The 27,751-nt window shown below is 46.3% G+C and overlaps 2 protein-coding genes across 2 annotated transcripts in view; one reads left to right on the forward strand and one right to left on the reverse strand.

Annotated features, from left to right (window-relative positions):
- WNT5B (Wnt family member 5B) overlaps positions 1–27,751 on the forward strand; it is a 130,518-nt gene that overhangs the window by 40,191 nt on the left and 62,576 nt on the right. The window lies entirely within an intron of this gene.
- FBXL14 (F-box and leucine rich repeat protein 14) lies at positions 18,927–22,755 on the reverse strand. The gene has a single exon (XM_077340030.1). It carries the CDS (start codon positions 22,083–22,085, stop codon positions 20,883–20,885), a length of 1,203 nt encoding a protein of 400 aa, XP_077196145.1. The 5' UTR covers positions 22,086–22,755; the 3' UTR covers positions 18,927–20,882.

Here is a 27,751-nt window from a genome sequence, read left to right on the forward strand (position 1 = left end):
TTATTGTGATTTAAAATGTTGTTAGCTGCCCCGGAACGCAAGTGAGGGCCAGGATACAACTAAAATAATAAATAATTTCAAAAATAAATCGGGATAATCCGATCCTTCCCTTAGACCAGGGGTAGTCAACCTGTGGTCCTCCAGATGTCCATGGACTACAATTCCCAAACGCGTTTGCTGGCAGGGGCTCATGGGAATTGTAGTCCATGGACATCTGGAGCACCACAGGTTGACTACCCCTGACTTAGAGTACACTTTGTAATTCAGCACCGAAGATCATTCTTGTAGTTCTCCATCTCGGAGAAAGTCATGCTAGCTAGCAATGATTTTGTGATTGTCCGGTATCCTGTATTAAATACAAAGCCACAATAGTTGTGGTGCTGTCGGGTCAATTTAACACACAGCTATTTATTGTCAATAGTATTATAAACATTCTTAGATGTAATCTGCATTACCTTCTTGAGCATCCTTTAGTCAAAAGATGAACGGGAGACAGTGGTAAACCACTTTGTGGGGGAGAAATGAGGCATATAAATGGGTTTGGAGACCAAGACGTATGAGGAAAGGTTGGGGGAGCTTGGTCTGTTTAGCCTAGAGAGGAGACGACTGAGAGGGGATCTGATAACCATCTTCAAGTATTCAAAAGGCTGCCATGTAGAGGGTGAAGCAGAGTTGTTCTCTCTTGCCCTGGAGGGACGGACCAGAACCAATGGGATGAAATTAATTAAAAAGAAATTCCGTCTAAACATCCGGAAGAAGTTCCTGACAGTTAGAGCCATTTCTCAGTGGAACAGGCTTCCTTAGGAGGTGGTGGGTTCTCCAATTTGGGGAATTTTTAAACAGAGGCTGGATAGCCATCTGACGGAGAGGCTGATTCTGTGAAGGTTCAAGGGGGTGGCAGGTAACAGTGGATAAGCGATAGGGTTGTGAGTGTCCTGCATAGTTCAGGGGGTTAGACTTGATGATCCAGGAGGTCCCTATGATTCTGTGATTCTATGATTCTAAATGAAATAAATGCAGAGATAAATGTTCTATGGCTGTGCTTTGGCATTCATACCGGTTGCAGGACTTATTCGTTTTTCTTTCTCTACCATTGTAAGAACCTAAACTTTGGTTTGGAGACTCCTCAGTTTCCAAGGAACATTGGGTATACTTTTCCTAAAGCTAGTTATAATTGTTTCTGATGTGGGCATTTTAATTAGCATTTAAAAGAAGTAGTTTGTGGGTGGGTATTCCAATATGCCTTTTCTCTGGGAAGGGTGTATCCCAGAGCTGCAATGTTACTGCACAAGGACGGTAAGAAGTGCCTCTCTGCGTACATCTGTTAAGACACTCCCTGCCCATGAGGGCATAAAATCTCATTCTTGCTCACAAACCACTGCTGTATGTTTCATAGGCCTTATTGCCAGAGCAAATGCAATCTGTATGCTTTCCTAGAGACCTTTTATCCAATAGGGCAAGGTCCATAAGAGCAGGAAGCACTTGGCCCCTTTGCAAGGACGTCCTACTTAAGATTACATTGCAAAGGAAGATACGTTTTAATAAAATCTGTGTGCCTACTTGCCCTATCTTGTAGGTGCTTCTGAGGAGTAAATGACGGGGGCAGCACAAGCGGTCTAGCTTCAGTAGCACTTCTGCCTGCTTGATGAAGGTGGGGGTTCGTATGCAAGCCAGACTGGAGGTGGGGGTTCATATGCAAGCCAGACTTTTGTTTCTAGTATGAGACAACGGTTACAATTGAAACCCCACGTGCCTTGTGAAGTGCAGCACAGTTTCTTTCTTTGGATGTTTATGCCCTTCTTGTCTCTCCGAGAGGAACTCTAAGTAGTGTGCGGAATCATTTCCCCATCTTATCCTCACTGCCCTCCGTGATGTACGTGAGGCTGAGTGGAGCTTCCAGGGTGGAGTGGAGATTCAGACCTCGTTTTCCCATGCTGTAATCCAGGGGTGGCCAAACTGTAGCTCTCCAGATGCCCACAGAGTGTCCCAGCACTGGCAGGGGCTCATGGGAATTGTAGTCCATGGACATCTGGGGAGCCACAGTTTGGCCACCCCTGCCCTAGTCCCCAATGTTCTAGCCATGCAGGTATAAAGCCAAGCCAATATGAAACTGCCTTTTTGTTTTGCATACATGCATGCCAGCCCCTGCAGGAGAGAAGGTGTCAGCTCCAAGGGGAAATTATTTATTTATTATATTTATATACCACCCTCCCTGAAGACTCAGGGCAATTTACATAGAACTTGGAAACTATACAAGAAACAATCCATACACATAAATAACTATAACATAAATATTAGTAACTGATAATTATAACAGTGCTTACAGCGCAACATTACAAACAGCATAATAGTACAAACAGGAATGTGTAATCCTGCAGTCCTCAGAATTTTGGAGGAAGCGAGGCATGCTAAATTTGTGTTGGAAAGGGCCATCAAGTTGCAGTCAATGCCTGGCGAGCCCGTAGGGCAGGGGTAGTCAAACTGCGGCCCTGCAGATGTCCATGGACTACAATTCCCATGAGCCCCTGCCAGCGAATGCTGGCAGGGGCTCATGGGAATTGTAGTCCATGGACATCTGCAGGGCTGCAGTTTGACTACCCCTGCCATAGGGTTTTTGGGCCAAGGTGGCTTGCCATTGCCTGCCTCTGCCTAGCAACCCAGAGCTTCCTTGGGTGGTCTCCCACCCCAGTCCTAGCCAGGACCAATCCTTAACTTCTGAGACCTGACTAGATGGGGCTAGCAGGACTTTGCCACAAGGTCGCTGGGCTGTGACGCTGTGTGCACTTTAGCCTGAAATCGTGACAAGTGAATGCAATAATACACACCTACCCCTCCCGCTCTTGTCCAGGCAGCCAGTTCCTTTCGATGTACAAGAAAGCGATGCAGGCGTCACTTGTGGAAACGACCTGGCCCTCTTCGGCCGCAAGCCCCCAAATAGCAGGCAATGCTGCCGCCTGCTGGCAAGGAAGGACCCCTGCAGCGGCGAGAGCAACACACAAAGCACGCCCGGAGGATGGGGCGGCACCTTCCCCAAGTGGCTTTTTTTTTAGGGATGGGGAAGGAGGCGGGAGGCGTCTCCCTGCCTGCCTCTGCGGGAATCCTTTTGCTGCGGGGACGCCCGTGTTTCCGGGAGGGGATTTCACCTTCTGCTCCCACGTGTTCCAAGGGGGAGGGTGAGAAAGGAATGAGCTCCGTCGCGCTTTTGAGTTGATGCTCTCTCCCTACTTTGTTTGCTTTCAAAACAAAACACAATCCAGCAGTTTGGATGGGGAATGCCACCAAGATATCCAAGCTGAGGATCCACTCTTTAACTCTGCCACACCTCCTGGACGTTTATAGATCTGTGTGCATTTTAGGATTTGTGTGTGTGTGTGTGGGGGGGGGGTATTACGTGGTGCTAGGGAAATCTCCAAAAGTAGCCTTGGTGAAAAGGAGGGGGCGCAGCATCATTAGGGTCCACTGCCATGAGGAACGGGTTTCAACTCTTCTTCCTCTTCTTCGACGCACATTTTTCCCAGTCAAAAATGCCCTTTACCTGCACGCTCCAAGCCCTGTACTGAGGGAGCCTGGTCTTTTCTACAGTCGTTTTGGTAGGCATCGCGCTGCCCCATACCTCTGGAAATCCAAAGAAAGATCTTGGTTTCCCAGCCTCACATGGGATGGAGGAGCGTTGTGTAAGTGAGCAATCCTGGGTCGGTCTACTCAGAAGGAAATCTCATGTTGTTCCATGGGGCTTACTCCCACGGAAGGGACTTCAGGATTGCAGCCCAAGTGGGCAAGCTGTATGGAAGTTCTGGGGTTGCTGCTGTTGTTCCCAGCAGCTGGGAAGCTGGAATAGTCCTTTCCCTCCTTCGTAATTCCTGCAGGGTAGCTCTGTTAATTCTGTTGCTGCAAAAATAAAACAGGAGTCTCCTGCCACCTAAAACTACACTAACAAAAATGTATTACAGAAAATAAAATAAAATGACTAATAGTGAGGATCCACTTATTGCAAACCGAAAGGTGGGCTTCCATCTACAAAAGCTTATGGTGAAATAAAATAATTTTTAGGCTTTAAGGTGCCCCAAGAGTTTTCCCTACTGAAAAGTCCTCCCAGGACCTCTTTGAAATAGCCCAGGAATACAATTCAACCACCTCTTTGTCTGTATCAGTCAGGAGGACCAGAGAAAAAAAACAGTCACAGTTTGTCCACTATCCACTAAAAAACAAACAAGTGTGATTGCTCAGAGCTGTACCAATAAAAATTTGTCCTCATTGATTAAAATTAGTTTAGCTGATTCACCAACTGCATTTTTAGTTGACTGATCGATTCCCTAAGCTAATTAAAGCTTGCAGCCCTGATTTTCTGTATCACTTTCCGTGCACAAAAATGATTTATGGTTTTAATTTCTAACCTCAAAATAGCATTGTGAAATGAGGAATGGAGGCCTTCCCAGGAAATTAATGGGGGGGGGGAGGACTCACCACACTTTATTCTTAGAGCTGCACATTATTTGTACTTGTTCAGTGTCAGTGGCCAAAGCTGGAACAAGGGCACAGTGAGACCAAGTGGACAAGGAGCATGAATATTGGTGCCCCTGAAATACCACACAGTATAAGTAGTACGGTATGTCCTTGCATTCTTTCAGATTGCTGCATTGAAACCCAGGGCATTTATTGGCTGCATTGTTTTCCAGGCCCATATAAATGCGTAGGCCAGATACCTGCAGGGTTAGTTTTGGTTTTGGTGTTTGTTTGCTTGCCCGCTTTTTTGTTTTGCCATCAAGTCATAGCTGATTTATGGTAATCCCATAGGCTTTTCAGGGCCAGAGTGGTTCAGAGGTGATTTGCCATTGCCTTCCTCCATGTCACAGTCCTTGCATTACTTGGAGATCTCCCATCCAAAAACAAGCCGGGACCGACTCTGCTTAGCTTCCAAGATCTAATGAGATGGGGCTAGATGGGGCTATCCAGGTTTGGGCCTGCTGTGGCGGGAAAGGGAAATTCTCTCTCTTCCTTTTCATAATTCTCAATATATTCCTTCACTAAAAAGGAAGGCTTCCAAGGAATCAAAATTTAAAAATAAACAGTAGTGGCAGGGCATTAATGGGGTGGGGTGAGGTGCTGCTGGTGTTCATTGCTTTTATTAGGATCCTGTTTTTTTTTTAAATAAAAGTTGAGATTAGTGTTTCTGTGAAACGGCTGGGAAGTGTTTTGCTTTTAAAAGAAGCAAAATTTTAAAAGCTGTTAAAGCGCCACAAAGCAGTGCAGGCACAAGGGAAGGGTGTTTGTAGAGGTGTCCTGGCTTCATGAACAAGTAATAATAGACAGCACGCACACAGGCACTGAGACAGGGTGTGATGAAGCGCTGGCAATGGGAAGAGAATGGTAAAATGGATCGAAGTATCTGGAATGTGAGGCAGTCAACTTGTGAAAAACTCTGAAGAAACTCTTGTGTCCCGTAGCAACTTTACAGAGTACATAACAGGATATCCATTCATTGCTGTTCATAGAGCATGGCTTTGGCTAGAGCCATTTTTGTTGCTGTTTGTCAACCTGCCCAAATAAGGGTAGATTAAAAGAAAGAATTAAAACCCTTTTTCATTCATAGGGTGGGAGGCCTTTCCCCACCCACCATTTTGGGGGGAAAGCCATGCCGCAGCACCATTGAGAGTTCATCACAGTACCATATGGTACCTCAATCCTGTGGATGGGGGAACCCTGCTCTAACCATTAGAACCTCAGCAAGATGGCTAGAGGAGGTAGATCCCAACAGTGGACCACAATTTAACATGGCTAAGGAGTAGGATTTAGAGAGAAGCCACTTTGGTGAAAGGAAAAAGCTGTGCAGATAGCGGTTGATGATGCAGACCCCAATGACCTATATGACTTTTCTAGACTGATTAGGCACGGGCTGGGAAAGGCAGGTTGGTGCCTGCATGCCTCCGGGCTGCAAGGGAATGCAGATTCTTCCCAATTCCCTATCTTGCGGCGGCCATCAAAGTCCCAGCTGGGGCAGCTCCGTCTCCTCCAGGGACATGTAATGCCCCATTTGGCTTCACAAGGCTGCGGAGCCGAACGAGGCATGTGTACACCCCCCACAATGGTGGGATAGTGGCATGCTGCTATACCATCATTGTGAGGTGGGACCCCTATGTCCATCCTCCCCCCCCCCGTTGCCGCCATGAGGCAAGGCAGACCCTTCCCATCCCAGAGTTGCGCGTGCACATGCGCAACTCTGGGGCGGACCATGTGCGCCAGGGGATTTTCTCCCCCATGCGTACACAGGATGAGGTGGGGCATGTTGCTCTGCTGCTAGGAATCAGTGGCGACCCAGCACAGCTACCACTGTGCATAATCGGTCCTTGTGCATCTAATAGTAGCAGAGATGGGGGAGGATCTGTCAGAGAATCCATGCAGAGGAGAGGGTTAAGCCTCCCTTTCCTCCAGCAGTGTAGCTCACTTCTAGCTGTATCCTAAAGGAAACATCAGTAGAGCCAATCACAGATCTCCCATCAAGGGTGTTGTTTACACCTCAGTTCAGAGATGGCTGCTGTAGAGCTCTGTGGAACAATGTAGCTAGGCTGCAGAGTTAGTCAGGCCTGGCAATGGTGATGCCTCTTGTGGCCCTTGATGACAATGATATTAGCGATGACCAGGAGGCAGCTCAGGTTGGGGAAAGGATTGCATCTCTCTATTTTACCCCATCTCTCAAACAGGACTGGTATGGTTGCCAGCTGCCTGGAGGGAGGGTGGGGGAGAGAAGTCCTGACCCTTTAATAAAGATTTAGTTGGATGTTAGAGAGCCAGCTTGGTGTAGTGGTTAGGAGTGCAGATTTCTAATCTGGCGAGCCAGGTTTGAATCTGTGCTCCCCCACATGCAGCCAGCTGGGTGACCTTGGGCTCACCACGACACTGATAAAACTGCTGTGACCCAGCAGTGATATCAGGGCTCTCTCAGCCTCACCTCCCTCACAGGGCATCTGTTGTGGGGAGAGGAAAGGGAAGGCGTTTGTCAACCGCTTTGAGACTCCTTTGGGTAGAGAAAAGCAGCATATAAGAACCAGCTCTTTTTCTTCACTAATAACAGGGCTTGCCACGGCACTGATAAAGCTATTCTGACCGAGCAGTGCTATCAGGGCTCTCTCAGCCTTACCTCCCTCACAGGGTGCCTGTTGTGGGGAGAGGAAAGGGAAGGTGAATGTAAGCAGCTTTTGAGACTCCTTTGGGTAGAGAAAAGCGGCATATAAGAACCAACTCTTCTTCTTCTTTGTTGCTAGATGATGATGTCCTTTAACTTCATGCCATGAAAAGGATCATCTGCCCCTTTCCACACATTAACTCTCTGTTGGTCAGGACATGTTTCCCCCCGGCCTGTTGGCAGCCCTAGTGACAAGCTTTTAATGGATTATTTATTTAATTTATTTTACGGTATTTACCGTATGCCTTTCCCACTGGGACTCAAGGCAGATTACATCATGTAAAGCAATTAATAAACAAAGCAAAACAGGATGGCCTATCCAAGAAACAATGCAGTAGGATTTGTATCGTAGAAATCAAATCGGAAACACACCAGAAATCTGTAAACAGAACTGAAGCATTGTATGCAAAAGCTGCTCTGTGAACATTCTGGCATTTCCAAGGAGAAACCCAGCTAACTACACTGCAGATTTGGCTTTGTCTACAGATGAAATTTACTGTCAGCACTTCATATAGCACTTTGCTAGTAGCAGGACAGTGTCTTTCTGGAGGAGAAGGGGAGTATATTCCCTTCCCCCATCTTTTTCTTCTTCTATAATTAATGTAATTAAGTTTAGCAACCACACAGTTTTTTTTTTTAATCTCCTGTTCCTTTAACAGAAGCTGAATGAGTAGAAAGGAGCAACTGAAACTTTACAGAACGTGAAATTAAATACCATCACCTGATAACCATATGCAGATCAAACCGATAGGGAAGGGACGAATGGGTTCTCGGAATGTGAAAAGCTCCGATCCTTTTTCCATGAGTAAAAGTTGTTCATGAAACATTATTGATCTATCTGTTTTGTGTCTCTCATTCTCCGGGACCAAGAATGGCAACAGCCATGTGTAGCTGTCGCTGTCCGAGAAGAAAATGATCTAGATGGAAGTTGCTCGCTGCTTTGTTGGGGAGGCTGGTCTCGATGCGTTTGACTGAAAATGAACTCGGCCTGTGTGCCCAGCTAATTGTGCAGATAATGGAGAGTGAAGGGATGTCATTGCACGGTCTGGGCTAGGAGGGCTGGAAATACTTTATTTCCATTTATCAAGTGTGGCCATCTGGTGCTCTGTGCGCATGTGCAATTACAAGAACTCCACAACAATTAAGGCTCCAGCTTTTCAACGGATGGCTTAGGGACTCTAAGTCCATAAATCACTCAGCCCGTTTCTCAGCTGTACCCTTCCTGTCAATATCTGTTATAGTGACTGGTACCACCTGCTCTCCTCCTCTGGAGCCTGCCTTCTGCTTGTTACCCTTTCTCCTCACCAGCCTCCTTCTGCACACTATCCGCATAGGCAAACCCACAAACTGGGTGAGTGGGAGACAATGCAGCAAATGAACTTCTGAGTTCATGAGTGTAATGCACGTTGGGACAAAAACAAAACAAAACGCCCCAATTCAAGTATAGGCTAATGGGGTCTCAGCTTGCTGAGACGGCGATGGAAAAATGTTCTCGGAGTTGTAATGGGATAGCTCAATGAATGTGTCAACCTGGTGTGCTGCAGCAGTGAAAAGGGAAAACTCGATGATTAGGAAAGGGATTGAGAACAACGATATAGGCTAGATATCAGGGGGGGAAATTTCACAGTCAGAGTAGTTCAGCAGTGGAATAGGCTGCCTAAGGAGGTGGTGAGCTCCCCCTCACTGGCAGTCTTCAAGCAAAGGTTGGATACACACTTTTCTTGGATGCTTTAGGATGCTTTGGGCTGATCCTGCGTTGAGCAGGGGGTTGGACTAGATGTCCTGTATGGCCCCTTCCAACTCTAGGATTCTGTGATTCTGAGAATAAAATGGCCGTTATTGTAATGTACATCTGTCGTGTGGCTTCATCTGGAATACCATGTGCACTTCTGGTCACTGTATCTCCAAAAAGGCATAGCAGGTCTAAAGAAGTACAGAGAGGGGCAACCAGGATGACTAGAGTGTTGGAGCACAACAGAGAGGGGAGGCATGAGAGAGGTTTATAAATTACACGTGGGGTGGAGAGAGTTGACAACGAGAACTTATTCTTCCTCTCTCAAAATAGTAGAACTTGAAGACATCCAATGAGGCTGATGGTTCAGGACACACAGAATCATAGAGTTGGAAGGGACCTCCTGGGTCCAACCCCCTGCACTGTGCAGGACACCCACAACCTTGTCACTCATCCACTGTAACCTGCCACCCCTTGAATCTTCACAGAATCCGCTTCTCCGTCAGATGGCTATCCAGCCCTGCTTAAAAATTTCCAAAGATGGAGAACCCACCACCTCCCGAGGAAGCCAGAAAGTGTTTAAACAGTAGAATTTAATATTAGAGAATGTAGTAATGGCCGGAAGAATAAACAGTTTAGGGAGAATTAGATAGATGCATGGAGGATAAATCTGTCAATGTCTACTAGCCATGGTGACAGAGGGGATGTTCCAAATTCGGAGGTACATATAATCTGGATTTTTTGCTTTGGGGAATCCGGATTATGCCACCATGTTAGTATCATGTGTCAGTGGTCTCACTAAAATCTTGGACTAGGATTACACCAATGCATGTTGGAATGCAGTCCACAGGAAAAGATTATGTTTTTTCAAGCGACTAGCACATCAGTCCTAAACAGAGTTTAACTCTTGTAAATCCAGTGGAGATAATTTAGAAGGGTATAACTCGGTTTAGGATTGTGCTGTCAATTCTAAAATCTTCAGGCCAGAACTATTCTGGTACAGTGAGTTCTTAGGATGTAGCACTGAGGCTCAGAGCAATACTTACTGTTGGCCCTGTTCTCTTGACTTTTATTTTAGTTCTTGGGAAGGAAGGAAGGAAGGAAGGCAGGCAGGCAGGCAGGCAGGCAGGCAGGAAGGAAGGAAGGAAGGAAGGAACAACTGCAAGAATTTGCATTTCATTCCATGTCCAGCCACCAGTATTCGTGCTCATATTCATTCATAGATAATAAACCCACTCTGGTTTAGATAACAAATACTGGGAAAATATCACCCTCCTCACATGCTCATTTCAAGCAGCAGCAACAACAAAACCCTGGATTGGATCCAGCCAGTTCCCCCACTGAATTTTACTCAGTCAGCCACCTATCTTTAGCCCCCCCCCCAGTCCCACATGGCTTTGGTACATGCAGGATCCATAGTTTTGGTGGGCAAAAGGGGCCAGCCCCTTGCTTGCTTTTTCACCAGCAGAATAGCTGACTGGGTCCAACCCATTGACTTAGAACTTCTGATGTATTCAATGTAAAATCATGAACAAAGCTACTTCAAGCTCTGTTTGCATTCCTCTTTTTACCAGCTACTTCAGATTAAATTACTATTTTGGGGTGGTGTGGGGGGAGGAGGAATGCCATAGTGACCTTGCCAAACAAACATGGGAGGAATCTTAACTCCTGGCAGAGGATCTGAAGCCTCACCTCTACTGTCTCTTTCCCCTTTCCCCATATAGCTTTAAGGCTATAGAATTCCACAGGAAGGTCTTGGGCTTGATATTTCAGAGATGCATCATGCAACCATGCCAGCAGTCTTGGCCCAGTTCCTAGAAGACATCCTTAGGGGTCTTCAAACATAGTCTCAGCTATTCCAGAAGAGCTTATCTTTTTCATAACAGACAGCACTTTGAAAGAGCAGCTCCCTCCAGAAGTGGATTTTACTGAAGGGAGGGAGAGAAGGAAGACAGAGCCCCAGGTTTACTGGACCCAGATTGTGCCTGTTTCTGAGACCAGCAGATTTTGTAGAACACATCCTTGTGAAATGCTAGCTTTGAGGTACATGGACTTCTGTTTTCAATTCTTTGCCCACCCCATTCTGTCAAATGCCTTTGACGCAAGGTGTACACATGACTTCTTAACCCCTCACTGCCTATCATCTGGTCCATTTTGAAGCATGAAACAATTGCACACCTTTTGCTTCTTTGGCTGTAGAAAGGAAGCGTACATTAAGGACGCAACATCTGCATGAAGCCATTTTCCCCCTCATTTCAAAGATGTAGAAAAGGCAGTGTGATCCAGCACAGCTTAGCTAAATATATTTAAAAATTAATCAACTCCAAACCATTTGGGAAACCATTCCAGGACTGTCAAAAAAACCCAGGGTTTCACGAAATCCCGATTGAGAAAGCCTGCTGAATTGGGCTCCTCATATCAGAGTCCCAAGCAAGCAAACAACAGGGTTCAGATTGGCTTCTAATGATACCCTGCACTACTACAGCAGTCTCACTTTTTTCTGTGAGTTAACTTGCCCCTGGGCCAGGTCAATTTCAAACTAGCAATAGAAAAGAGCACATGTCCAGTAGAGACTTAGAAACTAACACAATTGAGCTTTTGTGAATCACTGCTCACTTTTTCAGATACAGTTTGAATGTGAGTTTTTCAGTATATCTTGGCGATGGGGGTGACTTCAAATATCGAATGACAATAGCAGGCATGATTGGATTAGGCGTGATACGCTGAGGGTAGTAGGTGTGGCAAAATCAGCATTGGTAAGGAGACATGAAACCTAGGTCTCAGTTCAGTCCAGGAGGATGCATTGTCCTGAGGTTTGTTATCAGTTGCAATTCAGCAGTCTCCATTTGAAATTCCTTTGTAAAACAACTGCTAGTCTGAGGACAATGACTGAAAATCATGAAAGGTTAAAATGTTCCCCCACCGTTTTTTGAATCTTGTGGTTTCTAATGTCAGACTTATGTCGATTTATTCTTCATCATAGGGACTGGCCTGTTTGTCCAGCGTAGAGGGGGGAAGGGCATTGCTGATACCTGATGGCATAAATCCATAGAGCCAATTTGGTGTAGTGGTTAGGAGTATAGACTTCTAATCTGGCAAGCTGGGTTTGATTCCTCTCTCCTCCTCCACATGCAGCCAACTGGGTGACCTTGGGCTTGCCACAGCACTGATAAAGCTGTTCTGGCTGCGCAGTAATATCAGGGCTCTCTCAGCCTCACCTCCCTCACAGGGTGTCAGTTGTGGGGAGAAGAAAGGGAAGGTGAGTGGAAGGCGCTTTGAGACTCCTTCAGGTAGAGAAAAGTGGCATATAAGAACCAGCTTTTCTTCTTGAGTAATATCAGGGCTCTCTCAGCCTCACCTGCCTCACAGGGTGTCTGTTGTGCCAAGAAGAAAGGAAAGATGAACGTAAGCCGCTTTGAGCCTCCTTTGGGTAGAGAAAAGCGGCATATAAGAACCAACTCTTTTTCTTCAACTCTTCATAAGAGGATTAGCAGGTCTACAAACCTGAGATGGTATGGCTTATGTGGCTGGATCTACAGATGGTGTTGCTTCGATCTGTATGAGAGCAAAGTTGGCATCTTGGCTTTTTACAGGCCTTGGTACCAAAATTCATGTTATTGTCAAGTAGTTTATCATGGAGGGTGAGTAGTTGTTTTAGGTTAGCAGGTTGACTGTGAGCACGAAATGATCCCCCCCCCCCAACCGTGCCTGTGGGAGGGAAGGATCACTATCCACATATATTCAAATGAGTAGCCGTGTCAGTCTGAAGTAGCCCAATAAAATCAGAGTCCAGTAGCACCTTTAAGACCAACTAAGATCTATTCAAGCCGTGAACTTTCGAGTGCATGCACTCTTCCTCAGACTATGATGGTGATGATGGTCAGTTTATAGTCTGACGAAGAGTGCTTGCACTCAAAAGCTCACGCCTTGAATAAATCTTTGTTGGTCTTAGTGCTATTGGACTCTGATTTTATTATATACACATATATGTTGAACTGACTTCAATAGTGAGTTGTGTGTGACCACCAGTTGCCATTTTCTTTGGGCTTGTCTTGTAATAAACTGTCCCTGGCTTTCCTCATAATCTTTGTCATCATTTAAGGAGGATATTATAGTTGCAGAAATGCCTGCTGTAGGCCCTCCAAGTATCTCTGACTGAGGAGTCGGAGCAGATGCAAGGATAGCGCCGTAGGGCTTGACTATATACAATGGATTGTTTGACATGGTTGGAGTAGTAGCAGCAGGCACGTAGATATGGTTGCCAATCTGTCTCTTTCTGGTATAATTTGGTACTTATGTGTTCCCTGCGTATCCATACTGTGGTGCCAAAGAAGCTTATTTCTCGTGTAGAGAAATTCATAGTCGGATTGAAAGAAGTGTCATAGTTAGATATGTGGAAGTAACTCACGAAAGCTTATACCTTGCCACAAATATTGTTAGTCTTTAAGGTGCTTCTGGACTCTTGCTCTTTTCAACCACAAAAGACCCCTCTTGATCGATTTCAAACTTATTGAATTCCCCCTGTCCTGTACCCTGTACTGCCAAACTGACTCATACTTGGGAATTCTGCATTGCCCCACGTATCTGTTTATTAGCAGCAGCTGGATATTGAATTCCCTCCCTTATTGAGTCAAGAAATAATGTAAGAGCTTGTTCTCACTGTGACTGAGAAAAAACGGGAGAATACAGCACACCACTGAAACAGCTTGAGATCATGGTCAACATTTAGTCATCCTTGAAGCCCATATGTAAATGCAGTCATATTACAGCTACAATACCGTGGTTTTCTTAGTGCTCCTGGAAGGGTGAAGTGCAAGCATAATTCCGTCTTTGTTCCGATTCCAAGGTAGGAAACTGGTAAATAAACAGTTAATGCATAAAATGTATACAGTTTGTACAGTTTGCACAATTTAAATGCCAAAAAGAAAGCAGACACAAAATCCAGCAATTGCTGCTGTCGTTGAGAGCGAGGTTGGTGGTTAAGAGCGGTGGCTTCTAATCTGGAGAGCCAGGTTTAATTCCCCACTCCTCCACATGCAACCAACTGAGTGACTTTGGGCTAGTCACAATCCTGTTAGAGCAGTTCTCATAGAGGAGTTCTGTCAGAGCTTTCTCAGCCGCACCTACCTCACAGGGTGTTTGTTGTGGGGAGAGGAAGCGAATGTAAGCTAATCTGAGACTCTTTCGTGTAAAGAAAAGCAGGTTATAAAAACCAGCTCTTCTTCTTGACTAGCATGGCCTTTGTAATAAATAAAATGGAGGTGTCTAATCAGCTGGGGGAATAATTTATTAACTGATTGCATCATTGAAGATTTAAAATTCAATAAATAAACAATGGGTCCAGCATTCAAACTTTACCCCAAAAACATTTTGGCTTTTTTCTGTGGTATAGACTTCAGGTCAATCTGCACTTCTGTGCTGTGTAATTATTTGGTAGATGTTCCCTCAGTTTTGTAGTGGCCTTATTTTATTGGTTTATTTGTTTATTTATTTATTTAATTTTTATACCGCCCTTCCATATGGCTTAGGGTGGTTTACATATAATGTTGTGGAGTGATACATGGAACAACCTAAACGTATAACATAGTCAAAAATAACATCAACAATCATCCAACAGTGCTTCTGAATCAACAGAATGTCAGTGATCTTAATCAACAACAATATAACAGGAATGGCAACTTAGATAAGGTCCCAAGAGAGGTCAGACTGGTTCAGGTCATGGAGGGGATGTTTGAGGGGGACCTGTGGATGTTATTTGGGTTTGGTCGGTCTCAGGCAAATGCCTGGTGGAGGAGCTCCCTTTTGCAGGCCCTTCAGGCAGGGCCCTGTTCTCTTCAGGCAGGTCATTCCAGCCGGTGGGGTCCATGACCGAAAAAGCTTGTTGAGAACCGACATGCTTGTTTGGGGCCAGGGATCACCAGCCAGTTGGTAGTGGCAGAGCGTAATGCTCTTTGGGAGTATCAGCAGAGAGACAGTCTATCAGGTACACTGGGCCCAGACCACATATGTCCTTGAAGGTAAGAACCAAAAGCTTAAGCCTGATCCGAAATTCAATTGGGACCCAGCTGAGTTGTTGAAGTATAGGCCGGATGTGGGATCTTAATTTCTTTTGGATATGTGTAAATAGTTTTAACTTTATTTCTTCACATTATATGTGACGAAGCTTCCAAGATCAGGTCCCAGGCAACCAGCACTGTTGAGTTCCTGAACAGAGGAGAAACGGGATTTCTTTTGGTCTTACCATGTTGCCGCTGTCCTCTCGCTCATTTGTTCCCTTGTCTTCCACACTCCTAGGAAACGTCCTTGGGGTTGATTGAGAAACCAACTCAACCTCTGGTTGGGAGAATATAGGCAACCACTTATCTTCTGTACAAAACAGGATTAACATATTGCCAAGCGCATGCTCGACTCTGAGTCCAGTGTCCTGACCTGCATGGCCCAGGTCAGATCTTGAAAACTTAGCAAGATTGGTCATGGTCAGCGGGTTCCTGTGCAAAGGTAGGCAATGGCAAACTACCTCTGCTTGTCTCTTGCCTTGAAAAGCCTGTGGGGTCACCATAAGTCAGCTGCAGCTCCACTCCAACCTGCAAGGCCTCATGCTGCTTTCTGGTGGTAAAATTCTCACTTCTTGTCAGAAAGCTGCTAGTGCCTGCTTTACAAGGAAGTTACACACACACACACACACACCATGGCTCCCCTTGGTAACTAGCTACCAGCCTAACCTGTATATAGGTATAACTTTAACACTGCCTACTCGCATACAAACTTACCTAACCATTAGTCATATTCTGAAGCCCTGCTTTGAGTCCAGTGGCATCTTAAGAACTACATTTTATTCAAGGTATTAGGGGCCAAGCCTGTTGCATTCAGGAATACAATGGGTGCTAGATTAGAGGGAAGGGGGTGGAAGAACTCTACGGACGGCCTCCTCCTCCCCCCAGGACCTGGAAAGGCTGCAGGCAGCTGTTATGGAGCTCACTGGCAAGGACAGCTCTCACACAGCAGGGATCTGCAGCCTCCAAGCCTCAGAGGGAAGTGGAAGGAGGAGGGGGTAGTCAGGGGTGGGGGGAGTGGAAGGCAATTGGATGGCCATTGGATAGGCAAGTTGGTTGGAAGAGGAGGAGGCAGGTGGAACAGCCACCCTGAGTGGGTGTTAAGTGCCGAGTGGCACTTAAGCCATGAGATACACTCCTGCTTCAAGGCCTTACCAGAACTATATAGTGGAACAGATAAGCTTTCGTGTGTGTGTATATATGTATAAAACCTGGGTGGTCATAAAGGTGCCACTGGACTAAAACTTTGTTCTGCTGCTTCAGACCAACATGGCTACCCGCCTGAATCTGCCTTTCAAGGTTAGACAGGTGGTAACTAGAGAGTACCTCCTCTATCATACTGCTGAAATTTTGGAAATCTTTCCCTAGAGAGACTCCTTTGTATCCTTCTATCATTATATTCCACCAGTAGGTGAAACTTATTTCATCTGGTGTTCCCTCAATAATTCCACATTCCTGTTTTTAATGGATATTTCTCTGTGTGTGTGTGTGAATGTACTGATTATTAGTTTTGTTGTTATGCTCTTCTGCTTTTAGTTGTTAGATGTCTTGGTGGCTCTGACTGGGTTGAAATCTGAGATGTAAACCTTTTAAATAAATAAGCTCATCCACAAGCAAAGAAAGGACAAATATGTCTGTGCCAAAAATAAAAATTGTTTCAGCTTTCAGTACTGTGTGTTTTAAGGAAGTTTGATCAAAAGTTACAGGGGTTTTGTTCTCGATGATGCCGTTTTTAGATTATTCATTTATGAAGCATAGACTTTTTGAGAACAGAATAAGTTTTCTTTGGCTTTAGCTATTCAGAAAGAAGAGGCTTGAGTCAAGGCTTCCTGTTCTGGAAGTCTGGTTTAGTGGGCAGAAATTTTCTCCTTGATCCTCAGAGGTCTGGGTTCAAACTATTACTCAGCCATGAAGTCACAGGATATCCATGTGTAAGTCTGCCTGTTCCCCCCCTCTGTAATATTACTTAGTTTGCAACATGTTGACCTGGTTGGGCCTGGTATGAAAAATAAGGACCTAGCATTTAGAATTATTTAAATTGTTTTGCAGCGTATAAACCATTAACTAAAAAAGTACAATAGTTGGTGCCTTTAAATACAATTGCAGTTCTAGAAAAGTTTACTTTTAGGAAAACTTTTACATGAAATTGCTATCAGTCTGTTGAGCAACCGGCAGTTCTCAAACACAATAGCATTGTATGCAAGCAGGAGGCATGCTTTATCAACTGATCTGCTAGAAATTTCTTTGTTTGCTGGCTGTTTTAAGGGGAATGTCTCTAAAAGTCACAAATTGTGCCTGCTGGGCAGGAATTATTATTATATTTTAGTGGGCTTCATACACTCTTCAGTCACGAAGCTGCTCTAAATTTTTTTTAATACAAGGCAAAGGGGGGGGGGAATAGAAACAGGCCTTATACCTCCCTCTATGTAAAAGATAGATGTAGTGTCAGGCTCAATTAGATACAATTGTGCTGGCTTTTGCCAAAGAGAACAATGTAGCTTTTGTGACCCACTGCCAGCAGAAAGCATGAAAGGTTTTAAAATAAAACCAGCCTTGGTCGTTGAGGTACTGGTTTCCTCTTGAGGGCAGAGTGGAGGTCCGGTAAAACATTACTGTGACTGCAAAATGCAAGAGTAGATTCCTCCTACCGGTCCCACCCAAGGCAGAAATATCACGTTATTCCTTTTTTTTTTTTTCCTCCTTGCGCTTGAAACATGAGTGCATTCCCAGTTCTCCAGCTTGTCAATTTGCTTTGGAAGCATGAGGGGAAACTGCCGCTGCTGCAGTCAAAGCTACGGCTGAAACGGTATGCAGGGCCTTCGCTATGACTAACAGTTCAACGTTCCTGAAGCACGTTGTTGGGGCATCAGGCGAGAGAGAGCAGTAGAGAGAACAGTTGGAATGAAGCAGAGTAGCCTTCCGACAGCCACTGGAAGTGCTTGAAATGCAAATGTACAGGAACTCCAGACCATCCCCCACCCTGGCCCTCCACATGGAGGAAAAGCAGCTTAAATACAGCCAGACCTGAGAGGAATGTTAAAAAGAGGGAAAGAACTACCCCCTCCTCCTTTACATAGGGACCCTCACACAGCAAGATTCAGTATGCATGACTGAACAAGCAAGGACAGCACCTCTTTTAACTTTCCTGAACAATGGCTTCAGCTCCTTCCACCATTTCACATTCCCTCTGCCCCCCCCATAAGAAAGGAGGGGGGGTGCAGAAAGCTATGCTGCATGACTTAGAGAGCAGCTTTGTTTTATGCATGCTAAATCTTCCTTCCCCTAACAATTATTTTAAAACTTTAAATAGAGCTTTTTTAAAAAAATCAGATTGGGACAAAGATACCACTTTAGACAGTTTTTTAAACATCCATGTTGAGCTTTTTACTTAAAAGTTTAAGTGACACAAACATGCTTTTCTTTCTTTCCCCCTCCCACACTTCAACAGTTCACTTTTTTGTGCATTCGTACAAAACTGAAGTTTGGGCGACTACCTTTGGCTAGAAAACAAAAAGCCTGAGATTGCCTTATGACTCCCAAGATCTATATATCTTTGCCCCCCCCCCCCTGTTATTACATCAAGAGCAATTTGCCCATAACTGAATTGAAGTTATTACTGGACAGGTTCAATTACAAATTATAAACAAGACAGGGTAAGTTAGGAATACTAGCAGATCTGTCCCTCAAACGGAACCAGTTGCTGTGCTGTTAACTTCTGATTTTAAAGTTGTTCTCTGAATGGACAAAGGCTTCCAGTTCCTTTGATTCACTGGACCAAATTGCTCATTGACAGGGCAAACAGAGGACAACACTCTGCAAGTTGCCTCTTCCCACAACTTTTAAAATAATATACCTGCCTTTTAAAAGACAACACAGATGCAACTTTTTTTCAAAAACATACTTCATATTTCCTCTTTTATTATATAAATATCAGTTTAACCTTTTACTGTAAGAATATAAAATGTTTTAAGAGGATCTTTATTTTTATACAAATTCACAAACAGTACATTTAATCCATGATGGGGTTACGTGTCTGAGCTTGTCTAAATTCCATGGCCTACAACTGTGGAGGATTTTGAAAATCTGCAAAACTACCACTTTTTTCCCCATCATCATTTGCATTTTCTTCAACACTGTTCTCTTCCTCCTTTTGAAGACAAGTAGTCAAGAACTAGCTTTTTTTTTTAAATGGCAGAACAGAAACACACACAGATGAAATTGGACTTTTCCTATTCATGTTACAACAGCAAGTCAGACTGTTCTGCACGTCTTTCTGCTTCCGTACAGGAAGCATCATACTTGACCTAGGTAATTTGAGAAAAGGGTAGGTGGGAATTTGCATATATATAGTTCAGAAACTGAGTTTCCATTTCACATTTCTTTTTAACATAAACCCATTAATCAGTTTGGATGTTCACACTACACTTGTTTGTGCTAGAAGAGCAGACATGCAAAAGCACTGTTGGGCCCCCAAAACCTTAGACAGGGAGGGAGAGGCACGAAGATAGTGTAGGTGGAACACCCAGGGGAACCACCCTTCTCCTCCCCCCTTCCCGCCCACCCCCAATCATAAACCCAAGGGATATAATCTTTCCAGTCTAGGCACGAAAGTATTTCAGTCTCATCATCTTTCTTGGGGGGAGAAAAATTAGAGGGAGGGGGCAAAAACAACAACAACGAGGTAGCCAAACATTTATATAGAGAGAATATATTCAGTGGGGGAGGGCTAAGTATACTTAAAAATTTCACAAGAACACCCACTTCAAATGTCTTTCAAAATTATATCGTGTAAGGAAATGAACACCACAGAGAGGAAATGAATTTTAAAAGGGGAAGATCAGTCAAGTTTAAGAAAGGGCAAGATGCTGCTTTGTGGTAGGATTTCATGTTTTTCAAAATTAAAAATAAACAGGTCACAGTTTTTCAAATTAAAGTACAAGTGATGATTCAATTGTTCCTACCCTCTCCCCCCTTCCAAATGGCTGGCTATATTTGATCTGAACTACCTTAAAAAATGGAAGGAGTGGAAAATGTTTGTAAAAGGTGACCTCTGTAGAGACTTAATTATATTTAATGATGAAGAATAAAGGAAAGACGGTGATGGAGTATGTGGGATACAGCACAAAACGGGGCTGAGAAAGAAAAACTCTGGCCAGATACCTCCCCACTGCCCTCCCCATACAGCAGTGAGCAGAATTGACCGCATTTTAGTTGATGCTCTAATTTAGTTCATCACCTGCTGTAGGAGAGGGAAGTGTAAAGGGCATCCCTGTTTCTAGCCTCTGGAATTGGGGGGGGGGCAGTAATTTGGCCCAGGATCTGGGGAAGAATGAAGAGAGGTAGAACAATATCTACTGGCTGCCTAAGGAAGGGGTGGCTGACTACAAACAGCATGGTGGGAGTCGGTGCACAAGCATAATGGAAAAGGTTGAGGGAAGAAAGAGAGAGACTTTATGTGCTTGCCCAATAAAGAGCGGTTGGGGAGTTAAAACAATAATGGTCTAAGTTAAGTTTTCTTCTTCCATCCCTAGTGCAGGGGGGGGGAGGGGGTGGAATCAGATTTGGAGAAAGGGGCTGTATTCATCCCCAGTGCATAAAAGATTGAGAAGCTGCATTCCCAATAGAAAAGGTAAGGGCAGTGATACTGTATCCATCCACAGTGAAGGCTGATAATAGAGTGCAGTTGTCTCCCTCCCATGCAGGAGAGGGGATTATGAAAGAATGGTGGGTTTCCCTCTTTCCCACCCCCCATTGATGGGGCAGGTGGGGACAGGCAGGCAAGCAAGTACTGAGAATACTTTTCCCCTCCCTCCCTCCCTCCAGTGCTGGAGGTACATCCCCCTTTCTCTTCCACTGCAGCAGTCAGTCGGCAAGTCCTTCCGGAGGTGTGGGGGGTTCTCCGGGCTGTCCCCTCCTCTCACCTGACCTTCTCGCTCTCAGTCATTTGCCAGAGTCCTAGGTTGAGCACCTTGAGGCAGGGAAGTTGAGTGATGCGCTCCAGGCCCCTTTTCGTGATGCGGGTGCAGCCGTAGAGGTCAATGCCAGTCAACTGGCTGAGGTGCTCAGCGATAAGCTCCAAGCCCTTGTCGGTGATCCGGACACACTGGCCGATGTTGAGAGTGCGCAGTCCGTGCATTTGGCGCACCATGCGGTTGATGCCTTCGTCGCTAATGTGGCAGGAGCAAAGGGAGAGCGAACGCAACCCGTCCAGGCCCTGCGCAATGTACGCCAGGCTCTGGTCCCCCACTTTGTCACAGAAAGAGACATCCAAGCCAGAGAGGCGCAAGCTGCCCATTGCCAGGTGCATGATACCTGTGTCGCTGATGTTGTCACAGGAACGCAAGTTGAGGGTGCGCAGGCTGCTCATGTGCGACAGGTACAGCAGCCCTGCGTCGGAGATCCCCCCACAGAAGCTGAGGTTGAGCTGGCGCAGCCGAGTGAGTCCCCGGGCCAGATGCTTGAGGGAGAGGTCGCTGAGCTTCTGGCAGTCCTGCAAGGTGAGCTGCTCCAAACCCAGGCAGCCCTCAGCTGCGCTGCGCGTCATGCCCGCCAGGTGCCCGATGCCCACATCGGAGAGGTGTCGGCAGGAGCGCAAGTTGAGGCTTTTGAGGCGCTGCAGGCCCCAGGCGATGAGCAAGAGGCCCGTGTTGGTGATGTTGCTGCAGCCGCCCAGCTCCAGCACCTCCAGGCCCTTGAGGTACTGGGCGATGCGGCCGAGGCTGCTGTCGGTGATCTGCTTGCACAGGCTTAAGTTGAGCGACCGCAGCGAGCCGATCTCGGCCACGAAGGCGTGGCCCAGCCCGTTGTCGGTGAGGTTGTAGCAGCCGCTCAGGTTGAGGCTCTCGATCTCCGCCATGCCCTGGATCACGTAGCTCAGGCTGCGCCGCAGCGACAGGATCTGCACTCGCCGGATGCCCCGCGCCGCCAGGCTGGGGAAGAGCGACGGGTTGGCCCGCCGCAGGTGCAGCTTGGCCTCCACGCCCCGCCACACCGAGCGGTGGTAGGCGGCGTCGCGCCAGGCCGTGCACACCTGCGCCACCCGGCCCTTGTCCCGCACCTCCAGGTAGCCGAAGATCATGGCCAGCAGCTCCGGGAACAGGCACGAGATGTGCGTCTCCATCGCCCGGGCCCGGCGGAGCTCTGCGCGGCCACCCGGGCCCGGCGACCGCCGCTCCCGCCGGGGCCCCGCCGCCCGGCCCAGCCTCCGCGGCGCACTCGCCCGCCCGCCCGCCCGCCCGCCCGCCGCCGCAGCTGCCGCCGCCTCGGGCCTCACATCGCCAGGCGGAGCGAGCGAGCGACAGAGCGAGCGCCGGAGTGCAAGGCGGCGGCGCGGCCCGGAATGTGGCGCCTCCTCGCCCGCTCGCCTCCCCCGCTCGCTCTCGCGCGCGCTTCTCCTCTCTAGCCGCGCCGCCACGCCGAGGAGGCCGCGCCGCTGCCTGGCTGCTTTCCCGGGGCGGCCCCGCGCCGCATCGCGCCCAGCCCGGCTTCCCTCGCCGCCTCCTTTGTCTCCCGGCCGCCGCCGCCGCTTCTTAGGCAGAGCCCGCAGGTGAAGGAGGAAAGGGCGCGCTGCCGAGCCTCCGCCGCCGCTCTCGGGATCCGCCTCCCCCGCTGCGCTCGGCAGGCTCCGACTCGCGCGCTCCCTCGCTGGCTGCCGGGCCCCGGCGCCGCGCTCAGGCCGGGCGGGGGAGGGGAAGCGACGACGAGGAGCAGACGACGGCCGGGCCGGGCCGGGCTTGCTACGCCACCTCCCCGTGCCGCCTGCGCAGTGGTACGATCCCCAGCACTCCGGGCCGTCGCCTAGGCAACAGTCCCTCCGCCTCCTCCTCCTCCACCCTGGCAACATTCCCCCTCCCTCCTCCTCCTCCTCCTCCTCCTTGCTGCAGGCCCGGGGATTAACTCTTGCGTCGCTGCAGGGTCATCGCCGCGCGTCGCTTGCCTGGGGGCTTACCCTTTGCATGGAGAGGAAAGGGGGGGGGGGGATTTCTTGTGTCTCTCGCAGGGCTGGCTGTGGTTGGAGCTGTCAGGTTAGGGCGAGGGGGCATCTTGGTTGCTAAGGAGACCCTGCTGAGTTCAGGGGAAGGTGCCAATCGCGCACCGGGGGAGAGTGAAGCCCCAGCCTTCCCCTTCCACCTCGACCACCCTCGGGTGGCCTGGAGGAAGGTGAGGGGAAAAGTTATTTTTAGTAGGTCGCACAGCTGCCGGAGGGGAATTTCTCCCGTCGCAACGCATTAGGCGTCTTCTTTTCGACGGGCTTGAAACACAATCATGCGAGACTATTTCCATGGGGGGGGGGAGAGTGTTGAAGGAAGGAATTGAGTGAGGTGGTCTTGCACGGTCGAGCTTAAGGAGGAGGGAAATAGTCCAAGCAGGCAGGCAAAACTTTGCAGTGTCGTGCAATGGGGCAGGGGAACACAAAACGACTCAAGGGGGTTGTTGCTTATTCTCAGGGTGTACCCGAGCTCTTTGCCTCAAGTGAAGGGTGCCGCTGCTTATTGCTTCACAGGAGCGGCTCTGAATAAAAATGCACAATTGTGTCACTGACTAAACAGCAGCCTTGTGGCACTTTCATCTTCAAGGTAGGCACCACAAGACTCTTTGTCTTTATTGCAACCGACTGGCAAAACGATCCCTGTGGAAGTTGCTGCCATGGAAGTCCATCAGGGAATGTAAATATGGGGGCAATAATTCCATTTGAGTGCCTTCTCCTCTCATCCCTACTTGGACTTGTTGAAACTCGACTTGTTTCGGTGTTTGATTTGCCAGAGATCTCTGGACTCAAAGCCTGATAACATTTGCAGGCTCCTGTGTCATTTTATGAGCAGACATCTGGCTCGCACTCAAATTGCCTTGGTCAGATTTTGGCCTCTCTTCTTGAGGTGGGGATTTTACCAACTTTTTGCCATATACTACCATTCACTGTGTCCTAATACCCCCTGAAATCTAATTGCACGCAGGGTTGATTGCATTTCAGCAGGAACCAGGGAACAAGAGTAATCCGCAGTTTCTCCGCAATATGAGCTCAGCTATTTTCCCATATACTAGTGATCGTTTTCACTAATGACAGACATGAACCAATATTTCTGTTTAAAAAAAACAACATTGGGTTCAAGATCCAGCTTTTCACCAAAGTCTACACTCACAGGTCTTGCTGATTCTCTCTGTTTAGTTACCTCCTGCTGTACCTTCTTCCACAAGGTTCACTGTTTCCCATGTTTTTCTCCACAACCCCGGATAGTAGGTTAGGCTGAGAGAATGTGACTGACCCACAGTCATCCAGTAACCTTCATGGAAGTGTGGGGTTTGAACCCAAGTCCTGGCCTGTACCTCTACCCCACAACTGGCTGTTTATTAAAATGGAATTAAGAATATTTCATTGATTGTGGGCCCGTAAAGACAGCGATGTCCCAAATGCCGATTTCCACGGTATGCTTGTGATAATTTGGTTAGCATTCATCTGCGTGGTTCTGTCAAACATCTGTGGAAAATCTTGTCTCACTTTTGCATCTGGGTAGGAATTTCAGGAAAGCAGGAAGGCAGATTCTTTTTGCCACTTGCCAAGATAGTACAGACAATGGCCTTACCCTAAGTAGTTACATTCGTACCATGGTGAATGGTTGTCGTTATTCAACCCATTAAACTAAACTGAGAATTTCAAAAAAAATATTCAAAAATATATCCTTGCTGAATTATGCTGTAAACATTATGTTAATTTATACAGGACGAAAGTTTGCAATGCAGTTTCAAACAAGAGTACTTGAAACAGATATTTCTTCTGGTCTAGGGCTCCAAGTCTCTAGGGAGAAAGCCCCATTGACCATAGCACCATCTCTTCCACTGGGTTTTACAGCATAACTTCCTAGAATCATAGAGTTGGAAGTGACCTCCAGGGTCATCTAACCCAACCCCCTGCACAATGCAGACATTCACAAGTACCTGCCCGCCACAGTGACCCCCAGTTTCATCCCCACCAAAAATCTCCAGAATCCAGATACATCTACCATTCCACAGTGACTATCAGCAGTTCCCTGGGTATGCAAAGAAGGGCCACAAGGGACAAACACTGGCACATCCTTTCCTGCCCACACACTCCTGCCTAATAGATCTTTGCTATATATTCTCTGTCATATAAGGCAGTGGTCCCCCAACCTTTTTATCACCGGGGACCACTCAACGCTTGACAACTTTACTGAGGCCCGGTGTGTGTGTGGGGTAGTTTACTCCTCTACTCTCAACCACTGCCCTAACGCTCTCTGATCACTATGGTAATGTTTAAACATCCCTTCAAAATAAGATACAGACACGCCACAACAATGAACATAAGGAACATTTTATTTTCATAGAAATTTTAACTCATGACAATGACAAATCAATGGGAACCCTGAGCTTGTTTCTCTGCAACGAGACAGTCCCATCTGGGAGTGATGGGAGACAATGACACCCGAAGTGTGTTGTAAAGGGCCGGGGGGGGGGATGAAGTAAAGGGCCGGGGGGGGGGGGGAGAAGGCGTCCTTCATGGCCCACCTCCAATTAGTCGATGGACCACATGTGGTCCGCAGCCCACAGGTTGGGGATCGCTAAAATAAGGAGTTCATAGTCTGACGAAGAGTACTTGCACTCAAAAGCTCACGCCCTGAATAAATCTTTGTTGGTCTTAAAGGTGCTACTGGACTCTGATTTTATGGTACTCCTGCCTAAATTCATAAAATCATCATTTCTGTCAGATTAACCTCTGCTTAAAAATGTCCATAGAAGAGAACTCACCACCTCCTGAGGAAGCCTCTTCCAATTGAGGAATCACTCTGTCAGGAACTTCTTCCAGATGTTTAGCCGAAAATTCTTTCGATTCATTTTCAAATCTACTTCTGATTAATACTTTTGAAGACTGTGATCTTAGCAGAGCATAGATCAAACATTTAAATAAAATGTAATGAACTCTCATGAATCGTTACTAAAGGGGAAAAATTTGCTCCGTATTCCCACTGCTTCATCCAGAGGGAGAGGGCTAGTACTGAAGCAGTATATTTTTAATGGTGGCATCAGCTGATTAGATTATTTAACTAAGATTGCAATTCTGTGCATAATTACTAAAGAGAAAGGACCATTGAATTCTGTGGGACTTCTGGGCAAACCTGTTTGAAATTACATTGAATTTTAACTTTATTAGCAAAAAAAAAAAACTATGGAATTTGTTTGTTAACGTTTTTCTTCAGTCTCTAAAACTGCAATCCTAAGCATGCTGCACTGAAATTCCCGTGGTATCTGTGAAGGATGCGCATTTGCAAAGACTGACACACAGGCCTGCAATGTTTATACCTCTCTTTTATGTCTGTAATTCCATCATAGTATCGCAGTTCTGTTGGCATAACACCAGATGTTGTGGTTTTGTGGTGGCCTGCTGTAGGTATTGATATGCCCAGCCCTAAGAAATGTTTGTTCTAATGCAGCAAATTCCAGGCAGTAGTTTTTCCTTGGGGATTGCAAACAATCCCTACTGGATCTTTGTTTATATGTACATAGGTAACTGCTGCAAAGATGCAACTGACTCATGGTGACCCCACCAAGTGGCTTTCAAGGCAGTGGTTTGCCATCCAAGTATAAACCCTGTTTGGGTTCTGAGATATGATAAAATTAAAATATACCATGCTGCCTTCCCACGCTGTCTTTGTGTATAGGACACCCTTTTTATTTTACTAACATTAGGGGAGTCATGCTGATTTTTGCTGTTGCATTCATGTAAATAGGGGATTATATTGAGGGACAGGACTTGATGTAAGCTATTATGATTTCAGATGCTTAGTCCTATTTACTGTTTAAATGTATGTCCTACATATGCTTACCTGGGAGTAAGACATGTTTATTTATCTATTTATTTATTAAATTTCTAGCCCGCAGATTGCAAAAAGTAGAAATATAAACAAACATTTAAAATGTTGAGATTTAAAATGTTTATATTTCTACTTTTTGCAGCCCGCCCTGAGCCCCCAGGGAAGGGCGGGCTAAAAGATCAGAAAATCTCAACATTAAATCATTTCATACAAAAAAGGTAGTGATGCTCCAACTTCACTCATTGCTCAAGATTGGCTTTGCATGAGCATTACTCATAACTGGCACGGGAACAAAGGAATTAAGTCAGTCAAGTTGAATGAAGGCCAACAAAATCTTTGTGTTGAACTTGCATGTACTGTTTCTCTCTTTTTTTTAATAGTTTCAAATTTTATTTATAATCCATTTCACAAAAATACATTTAACCATCTTGAAAAGTAACACATTAATAGATTATGTTACATACTGTTTCTGTCGCTTCTTTGCAAGTGTGTGTGTTGCCTTCTCTTTCTGCACCCTGAATATTTCTCTCGATAAAATTAATTGCCAGGAGTAAGGTGAAAAGTGGTAATGGAAAGTTCCATCGAGTCACAGACAACTAAAGTGAGGTGACCAGATTGCCCCACTTTTGGAGGGACATCTGGGGGTACCTGGCAAATTGTACTTATGTTTATTTTATTTTATTTATTTATCATACTTATATAGCGCCCTCCCCGGAGCCTCAGGGCGGTTTAAAATGTTGAAATTTAAAATATATATATTACAATACTATTTTTGCGTTCTATGAAACTTTTTGTTGCTCCATATAGACCAACATTTTAATCAAGAACCCCCCCACTGGTCAATGGTGTCCCGCTTTACCCATGTTAAAATCTGATCACCTTAAACTAAAGGCAACCCCATAGGATTTTCAAGGTAAGAGACATTCAGAGGTGTTTTGCCATTGCCTGCCTCTGTGTTATG

The sequence above is a fragment of the Paroedura picta genome, chromosome 5, assembly GCF_049243985.1.
Source record: "Paroedura picta isolate Pp20150507F chromosome 5, Ppicta_v3.0, whole genome shotgun sequence".
Taxonomy (NCBI): domain Eukaryota; kingdom Metazoa; phylum Chordata; class Lepidosauria; order Squamata; family Gekkonidae; genus Paroedura; species Paroedura picta.